This window comes from Orycteropus afer, unplaced genomic scaffold (genome assembly GCF_000298275.1).
Source record: "Orycteropus afer afer isolate SDZICR_OR568_19922 unplaced genomic scaffold, OryAfe1.0 scaffold00057, whole genome shotgun sequence".
NCBI classification, from domain to species: Eukaryota; Metazoa; Chordata; class Mammalia; order Tubulidentata; family Orycteropodidae; genus Orycteropus; species Orycteropus afer.
The window spans coordinates 9014262-9023480 of record NW_006921644.1 but is presented as its reverse complement, the minus strand read 5'-3'; the positions used below and the strand labels follow the sequence as shown (position 1 = coordinate 9023480).

Sequence of the window (9219 nt, the reverse complement as noted above, 5' to 3'; positions counted from 1 at the left end):
TTGCAGACACACACAGCCACATACCCACACCCACAAAGAACAGGGCGATACAGCCACACACATACCCCCAAAAAGAACAGGGCAATACAGCTACATACACACAAAAAAAGCTGGAAAAAGTCACAATAAAAAGTTATAATCTTCAGTGATCTGAGAGCAAACCTCAGTGCTCACTGGAAGGAAGGATCAGTGAACTGGATACAAGATGAAATTATTCCCTGAAGACGTTACAGTCTAATGATGCTGAACTATGCTGACACGTTACATGACAGAGCAAGGATTTACTCTCTGTGGAGCAGTGCCCATAACACAGGGCACCCCTGCATGTGTGTGCCCCCAAGAAGAGAGACATCAATGCTGCCAAGCAGGGGCTTTGGGGGTGTAGATGAGGAAGGGTCTTCTGAAGGGGTACTAGTGATTTTTCTACAGTATTTTAATACCGATATATATTTTTAAATCCTGTAATTCAATCAAAAGTCCTACTCAAAGGCCTAAAACGAACAGAACTGCTGGAGGGTGCAGCGAAGACTGCAGAAGACGCAGCCTTGCTCTATACCAAAGGGGGGAGGGGCAGCAAGGGCCCGGCCGGGAGCAGATGTGGGCGCTGGGCGAGAAGAGACAGGGTATGGTTAACACCCTAGGAGGCACAGTCAGGCAGCCCACAGTGGGCTGGGTGAGGGAAGGGCATGAAGGGAAGTCACTGGAGAGGCAGGGTATTAACTGGTAGGACAAGCCCAATGTAACAGCCCAAACGTCCCCCACTCTGGCAGCTGTTGTCACCTCTGGTACAGTCCATAAACACAGGCCGGGGACGCGGGGGACAAAACCAAGATGGTGCCCTGAGACCACAGGAGTGGTCTTTGCATAAAGAGACACTCCGTGCTGGGACCTCAGAGGGGACTCCACCCCTGGCCCTGACCAGCCGCTCGTAAACATGCCCTGGCCAGAAGAGGACACAGACCGTGAGGCAGACAAGGCTGGAAACCAGTGATGGGAGCAACGCAAGGAGGCCATGCCTCGTGCTGCCCTCCTCCTGGAGACTAGTGATGGCCACCAGCACCCCGACGGGAGTCACCTGGGGATTTCTGTGCCGGGCTTTCCCCTGGAAGGTCTAACCAGTTTGGTTACGAGTTCTCTTTTAAAATTATCAACTCAGTAGAAGTTAAAGAACCCTTGGGTTTAATAATTTGTATTTTCCATAAAGGAGATATCCCTGCTCTAAAAATTCAAAACAGAACAGCACCGGGTCAACGAAGCGGGAGAGACCCGCCACGGGCGGACCGACATGAGGCCGCGACGATGGGCCTGAGTAGAGCGGGCAGGTTTCCTTTCGTCGCACGTGGCGTTGCTGAGCTGGAGGCGACCTGGCACTGACAACAATGACAACTCCACGTTTCAGTCCCTCCCACGGCAGCCCAGGGGACCACTCAATATGGTAACATGTCACACACACTGGCGACCTCACCTGACAGGACAGGCTGGAGGATCAGGTGATTTTAAGGAAACTCATGCACTGTGCTCACGAGTTCTTTTTAGTACACAACAACCAGCCATTGTGCAAAGGTATTTTTATACACAAGATGGAAACTGTACCAGTGCAGGGGCCTCATCTCTGAGGTTGGCCTGGGTCTGACAACTCAAGGCAGCCGAGGTTTCAAGGGGTTGGTGAGAGTGGTCAGCATGTGTGCACCCTGAGGCTGAGTAGACAGTGCTCCTCCAGGGGACCAGGAAGTCCTGTAGCCTACCCTCGACCATCACCCCTCACTTCATGGGCTCCATGGGAAAGGCCAAGAAGCACTTTCTCGTCCACTGGGACCATGGGGCCAAACCTGTGGAAGCCAGGCTGGCCCCTGCTGCTCTTGGATGGGTGGGCAGAGAGCCTGAGCACCACCCATGACAGGGAGATGGTAGACTGGACACGCTCCAAGAGGAGGCACCTACAGCCAACTGTCTGGTGCCAGCAGGCTGGAAGGGGCCGAGATCAGCTGCTTGGGGGGAAGAGAACACCCAAAGGAATAGGGCCTGGTAGGAAGAGCATGAACACTGGGCCAGGACGCCTGGAGTGCCCTCCAATGTAGCCAGGGGCCTCTCCCAGTGCCAAGCATCCTGACATCATGGGGATGAATGGAGGGTGGAGGGGAGGCTGAAAGCCTGCTCTGCCAACGTGAGATCACGTTCAGTAAATCTCAGTTTACTGTTTTCTGAAATGCAGATACCACCACTCATCTCTCTAGGTAGTTGTAAGAAATAAACGAGGTGCTACATGACAGGCATTTGCAGGGCAGTTTGATAAACACGTGAGGGTCGGCCAATTGTCACACTGTAAAAGCAGAAGTAGGCTCACCAAAGGCAACACAAAAGAACAGATGACAGATGGAGAAGCCAGAAAATTCTCAAGGTCAGAAAAGCCAGCAAAATGGCAACCAGCTAAGGAGATACTCAAAGATACGAAAGACTGATGCTCTGCAAGGGCGAGGGAAGGAGCAGAGACAGGGGAAGCACACAAGGCGCAGGACAGTGGGCACTGTGGGCGGCTCGGGGCCAGCGCACACAGGAGGCTGCGCCTGGGGCAGGGGGCTGCGCCCGGGGCGGAAGGCTGTGCCCGGGGCAGAGGGCTGCGGAGGCTGGGGGAGGCTGCACCCGGGGCAGAGGGCTGCAGGGACTGGGGGGTGCGGGGGGGGGGGGGCAGGTGATGCCCCTCCCCAGAAGACCCGCCCACCATAAGAGCAGAGGACCAAGAGGCCTGGGAAGCTCGGACCACCTTCCCACGCATGCCTGAGAGCACCACGTGGAAGAGGACGTGGGACACGGGTCTGGGAAGCTGGGGGGCTCAATGACATGGCAGCTCCACAGCACGGTCATCACACAGCAGGGAGAGGCCACACTCTCAAAGTGCCAACTGAGCAGCTTGAGACGAGACCCCTGGTCAGAAATGGTCCTTGTGAGCAGGTTGGCCCAGGGCCAGATGGTTTCCATCAGGCTCTAAACGCCAAAGCTCAAGTAAAACACACGATCTCAAATGATTTCCGAAGTCAGATGTTTCAGAAGTCTACGGGGACAGCAGCACAGGCACCGATCCTCTAGGGTTAGCGAGGTGACAGGAGAATAGGGCCTGCGTACCAAGCCCCACTAACGTTGCTGTAGGACAGGACATGAGGTTGCAGAGAAGTACTCACCTGCAAACAGCCTATAGGTTCTGTGGCATTTAAAGTTCTTATTTTTGACTCCTGGAGACAGCAGTTCTGAAAGACAAAACATCAAGAGCTCTGATCCATAAAGAGGACTTGCAGGAAAGGGACAGAGTCACCACAGCCGAGGGGCCACCCTGCTCTCACCTCTTCTCTATGAAGCATTCAAGCTGGCAGATGATGCTAAAGTATCAACCACAAGCAAGAAAAGATGCAGCCACCAACCCAGTGCAGAGGCTCACCTGGGGTGTGAAGGCACAGGCTCGTACCCCAAGCTTCATAGGTATCTGTTTCCCCCTTGCTGCTTATCAAAGAGAACCAAAAAACTCACTGCCTGTGAAGGACGTAAGAGCTCGGAGGGAGAGAAATGGCTGGAAAACCCCACCAGCACAGGAGCCTGGCGGGAGCCCCTTGGCTGAGGGGATGACCCCATGGTGTTGGCGTATGAAGGTGACACTAGCCCAATGCACTAGGGTCTGGACCAGTTGACTAGATTCTGAGGTACTGGGACTGGCAAGGCGGGTGCATGTGGGTGTGCTGTGCTGTGGGCCAGGAAACAAAGGGGTGGGGGCCATTCCTCTACAAGACTAGCCAGGGCCATAAGCTCTCTCCTCTGCTCGCCCAGCATCTTGGTGTTTTTACAATCACTTCCAGCTTGGTACGTGCCCAGTCAAGTGTCAGTGCTAGCAAATATATTTTTTACAAATTCGGAAGCTATCAAAGAAAGTTTCCCTTTAAGATCTGCTTCCAGCCAGACAACTTGAACTTGGCACTCTCTTGAGTTGCTTTCTCAATGTACCGAAACTGCTGGGCTCCAACGACCTGGTAGAAGACAGCCAGCTAATAAAGTGTCACAGACGTAAGGTGAGTGTCACTGCTGCCAGGGACAGGGAACTCTCTCAATCACCTGAAAGACCCATTCACCCAAGCTGGCCAACAGTGCACTTAATAGGAGGGAAACTGTCATACACCATGAATCAGTGAGGTGCTGCAGTATCACTGGGTCACAGGATCAAGGAACTGCCCAATAAACAGTGCTTCGCTGCTACAGTACAGACGGGTTAAAAAGAACAGCGCTAGCCATCTTCAAACTGCAGGCTTTCAGCTACTTACTGAGCAGAGATGCACTCCAAACAGACAAACATGTGCACTTTGTGAAGGCTGGAAGCTCCTATTTCTCCAGTCTAGTTAAAGACGTGGTTTACTAGATTCTGTTCTGTTTAAGCAGCTCTTTATAAGAATTTTAATAAAGGTCTACTGGAAGTCCAGAAACAGAACATCCTTAGTCATGATGTCCTATCCTAAGTGTGAAGCACGTCACCACGATTCCCGCCTGGTGGGTTACCTTTGCTGATCTCTAAGTCCACAGGATACTCAATATTTTTGATAAGCTTCTGACATCCACCAGTCTTCTCGTAAACAAATCGTTTGAGGTGTAGCACAAGGACCGGAGGGAGCTTTTCCAAAGTCACTCTTCGACTTATCTCCACCTAAGACACAAAACACACAAGGACACACCGTCCCGTCTTACTCAAGGCACAGACACAGACATATCCAGCCCCCATCTCTGCATGTTGACGCCTCTCAGATCCCGAGGCATGTTTATCCATGTCTGGTCGTGGAATCTCCTGAAATTCTAACAAGGCTGCTGACACGCTTCTTTGAAGAATCACACATCCCCTAACACAGCGTCACAGGCTCACCAGGCCCCAGAAAGCCTACCCATGAATTCCAGAGGGGAAGAACCTTTGCTCTACGGCATTAACAACAAAGGGACATAGAAAGAAAAAGCTCTATGACCTCAATTACGTAAGACGACAAGAAAGGCAACATACAGAGAACAAAGTTCATCAGTTGTCACCAGAGGCAGGATGGAGGCAGGAAAGGGAGGTGAACGGCTGGAAACACTGCACTGACGGCGGCCAGCACTGCCGGCTGATCAGTGTCCTTGCTGCCAGTAAGCTGTACGCCTTACTGGGTGTACCTGCAAAAGTTGTGTCATCAATGTATTTATGACAATGACCCCCCCTAAAAAAAAACAGTAGCTGCTGAGGCCACTTCTGTCCTAACCAAATCCCACATAGGATTCACTTCCTTGGTTTATGATTTAGGGTCACGGACAGCCTGGTCAATGGGCCTAGTAATGTGTTTGGTGCTTCTGTTCTACCTCCTATTTCACTGTGGAGAGCCCGGGGTCTTAAAAGCTTGCAAGAGGCCATCCTGAGTATGACCATTGGTCACTATTTCACTATTCACCTGCGGTAAAAGGAGAGGCAGGAGTAGGAGGAGGATACGCAAAGTGTACCTAATTGCCTCCATGAACAAGTGGCTCCTCTGCCAGGAGATCAGAACTGGATAGTGCCTGGCAACCATTACTAAACATTTTGATCCAAGATTCTGTAGAAGGAAACCTAATCAAAAGGGGGAAAACAGAACAGAATTTCAAATTCTCATGGAGCCATGGAGGGTAAATGAACCTCTTGAAATTACTGCTCTGAGACAATGTTTAAATCTTAAACCAAGAATAATATCCCCTGAAATCTTAAAAGCAAGCAACAGTTTAGCTTAACTAATAAAAAAAAATGGTCTGCCTTGAGCATTAAGCTCTTCCAAGAACTATCTGTACAAGATCAAAGTGACAATGGCAACCCAAAAGATTAGACAGGAACCTTAGGGGACAGAGAGTTGATGTTAATAAGGGAGGAACAACTCAGAGAAGGAGGGTAGGAATGGCTGCACAACTCAGGTGAGAACGGTGGCCGAACTCAAAGAACGGAATCAAGGTCACTAAACCATCCAGTATAAAATACTGCTTTATGTTTTTTGCATATATTCTCAACAACAAAATTTTAAAAATTTAAAGAAAAAAAAATTAAAAGGGAAACTTTGTTGTTGTTGTTGCTAGGTGCCACTGCTCCAACTCACAGTGACCCTGCGCACAACAGAATGCAACACTGCCTGGTCCTGTGCCGTCCTCACCATCCTTGGGCCCACCCTGCAGCCACCATGTCAATCCATCTCACTGAGAGTCCTTCCCATCTCCACCGACCCTCCGCTTGACCAAACACGGTAATATCCTTCTTCAGGGACTGGCCCCTTCTGACAACATGACCAACGGAGGTGAGACAATGTCTGGCCATTCTCACTTCCAAGGAGCATTCCAAGACAGTTTTGTTCATTCTTCTGGCAGTCCACGGTATTTTCAGTATTCCTTGGCAAAACCACAATTCAAAGGCATCAACCCTTCTTTGGTCTTCCTTATTCACTGTCCAGCTTTCACATGCACTTGAGGTGATTGAAAATACCATGGTGTGGTAGTTCGGTTTGTGTGTCAACTTGACTGGGCCTAGTTGAGTGGCTGGGCAGCTGGTGGTAGTTAATCCCCATGAGGAGACTGGCAATGAACTCCATGGTGGGATCTACCACAAGCAGCTGTGTAGCTGCCTTTGAGTATGTGGTCTGCTTCCTGTATATAAGGAGAAGACTTTGGAAACGGTCTCTAGCCTATGGCACGCTTAGACCTTGCATGTAGCCGTGTCATTGCTCAGCAGCCTGCTATGCTCTGCCGACCTTGGGACTTACAATGGACTTAAGTTAAAAGCCTGTCATGTGGTTTGGTAACATTGGGACTGTGCCTTTTTACTTGTCAACCTTGGGGCTTCTCAGCCTCAGCAGCCAGCAGCTGTCTGAGTGAAGAAATGCCTCTAGCTCCAGTGGGCTAGGAGCAGGAGGCAGAGCTGGACCCCAAGGTAGAGGGGCTTTCACCCAGCCCCTAGAGCCTGGGACTCTGAACTTGGACATAAAGCCTCCGAATTGTAAGAATAAACTCCTGTTTGTTAAGGCCATCCCATTTGTGGTATATTTCTCGTCAAAGCGGCACTAGGTAACCAGAACACATGGCTTGAGTCAGGCACACCTTAGTCTTCAAAGTGACATCTTTGCTTTTTAACACTCTAAAGAGGTCTTCTGCAGCAGATTTTCCCAGTGCAATATGACATCTGATTTCTTGACTGCTGCTTCCATGGGTGTTGACTATGGATCCAAGTAAAATGATATCCCTGACAACTTCCATCTTTTCTCCATTTATCATGATGCTCCTTAGGGGTCCAGTTATGAGGATTTTCATTTTCTTTATGTTGAGCTATAATCCATATTGCAGACTGTAGTCTTTAATCTTCATGAGTAAGTGCTTCAAGTTATGTTCAGTTTCAGCAAGCAAGGTTCTGTTGTCCGCATATCACAGGTTGTTAATGGTTCTTCCTCCAATCTTGATGCCACATTCTTCTACATATAGTCCAGTTTCTCAGATTATTTGCTCAGCATACAGATTAAGTAAGTATGGTGAAAGGATACAGCCCTGAAGTATACCCTTCCTGATTCTAAGCCATGCAGTGTCCCCTTGTTCTGTTTGAAGAACAGCCTCTTGGTCTATGTACAGGTTCCTCATGAGAATAATGAGGTGTTCTGGAATCCCATTCTTCACAACATTATCCATAATTTGTTATGAACCACACAGTCGAATGTCTTTGTATAGTCAATAAAACACAAGTAAACCTCTTTCTGGCATTCTTTGCTTTCAGCCAAGATCCAACTGACGCCAACAATGACTCCCTCGTCCCACGTCCTCTTCCGAATGCAATTTCCGTTTCTGGAAGTTCTCTGTCAACATACTGCTGCAATCATTTTTTAATTATCTTTAGCAAGATTTTACTTGTAATATTAATGATATTGTTCCATAATTTCCACATCCTGTTCAATCATCTGAATGGCCATAAATACGGACCTCTTCCACGCAGTTGAACAGGTAGCTGTCTTCCAAATTTCCTGGCATAGACAAGTAAGGGCCTCCAGAGCTGCACCTGTTTGCTGAAACATCTCAAGGGGTATCTCCTTCAATTCCAGGGTCTTTTTTTTTTCAGCCAATTTCTTCAGTGCAGCTTTGATGTCTTCTTTCAATACCACTGGTTCTTAACCATCTGCCACCTCCTGATGCAGATGAACACTGACCAATTCCTTTCGGTACAGTGACTCAGTGTATTCCTTCCATCTTCTTTTGATGTTTCCTGCATCATTCAATATTGTGCATTGTTTCGTGATCCTAAAATAGATGGACATCAACCAATTCTTTTCGGTACAGTGGCTCTGTGTATTCCTTCCTTTTTTTTTTTTAAATTTTTATTGTGATTTGGGTGCAAGTTTACAGAGCAAATTCATCTTCCATACAGCAGTTCACATACACTTTGCCTCATGACATTGACTGCATTTTCCCACAATGCAACAGCTTCTCTCCCACTTCCTACGCAGAGTTATTTCTTCCCTGTGTCCTTCCCTCCATGTACTCCTGCCCCCTGAGCTGTCTCCCTGTGCATGCACAGCCCTTCTATTCTCCCATGAGTGTTCTCTCCAAAGAGTGTATCTACCTAATGTAAATGTTCACCTCATATGCCTGTCTTTTGTTTGGGTGGAAGCTACAGGAGTGGGTTCAATTCCAGACCTGAAGGGCAGCTAGAAGCCATAGTCTCAGGGGTATTAACCTGCTTTTAATAACTCTCGTAGTATTTACTAACTTGACGCCTATTAGTTTTGTAGTCGTCTCACTCTTCAGGATTCAGTACATGCCCTGCAGCACACTTTCACAGTTCAAATCTGTGCTGCTCTGGAACAGAGCTAGATTTTACTTTTTTATGAAACCACATCTTCACAAACACTGTTTCATCCTTTCATTTACAGCCGTTTTTACTTATTTGATGCTCCCTCTATTTATTTGGAAAATCCTTTTATTGTTGTTATATGCCGTCGAGTCAGCCCTGACCCATAGCGACCCCTCCTTGGGTTTCCGGATTGCCCAACCTTCCTTCCGGGGAGTGGCTAGTGGGTTTGAACCGCCAGCTTTCTGGTTAGCAGTCAAGTGCCTTAGCCACTACGCTACCAGAGCTCCCAATCCTTTTATTAGAAATATTTAAAAAGCCAATCATCCAAAAACTAGAAGCATATATAAAACAGAAACTTCCAGAGGCCTGCGTTGACTGCT

At 48.6% G+C, this 9219-nt stretch overlaps 1 protein-coding gene across 1 annotated transcript in view; it reads right to left on the bottom strand.

Annotated features, from left to right (window-relative positions):
- Positions 1–9219, bottom strand: part of USP10 (ubiquitin specific peptidase 10) — a 78156-nt gene that overhangs the window by 1574 nt on the left and 67363 nt on the right. Inside the window, exons 12-13 of the mRNA XM_042780735.1 lie at positions 4534–4678; positions 3177–3242 (exon numbers count right to left, since the gene is read on the bottom strand). Coding sequence (XP_042636669.1) covers positions 3177–3242; positions 4534–4678 — 211 coding nt within the window. The remainder of the gene's footprint in view (positions 1–3176; positions 3243–4533; positions 4679–9219) is intronic.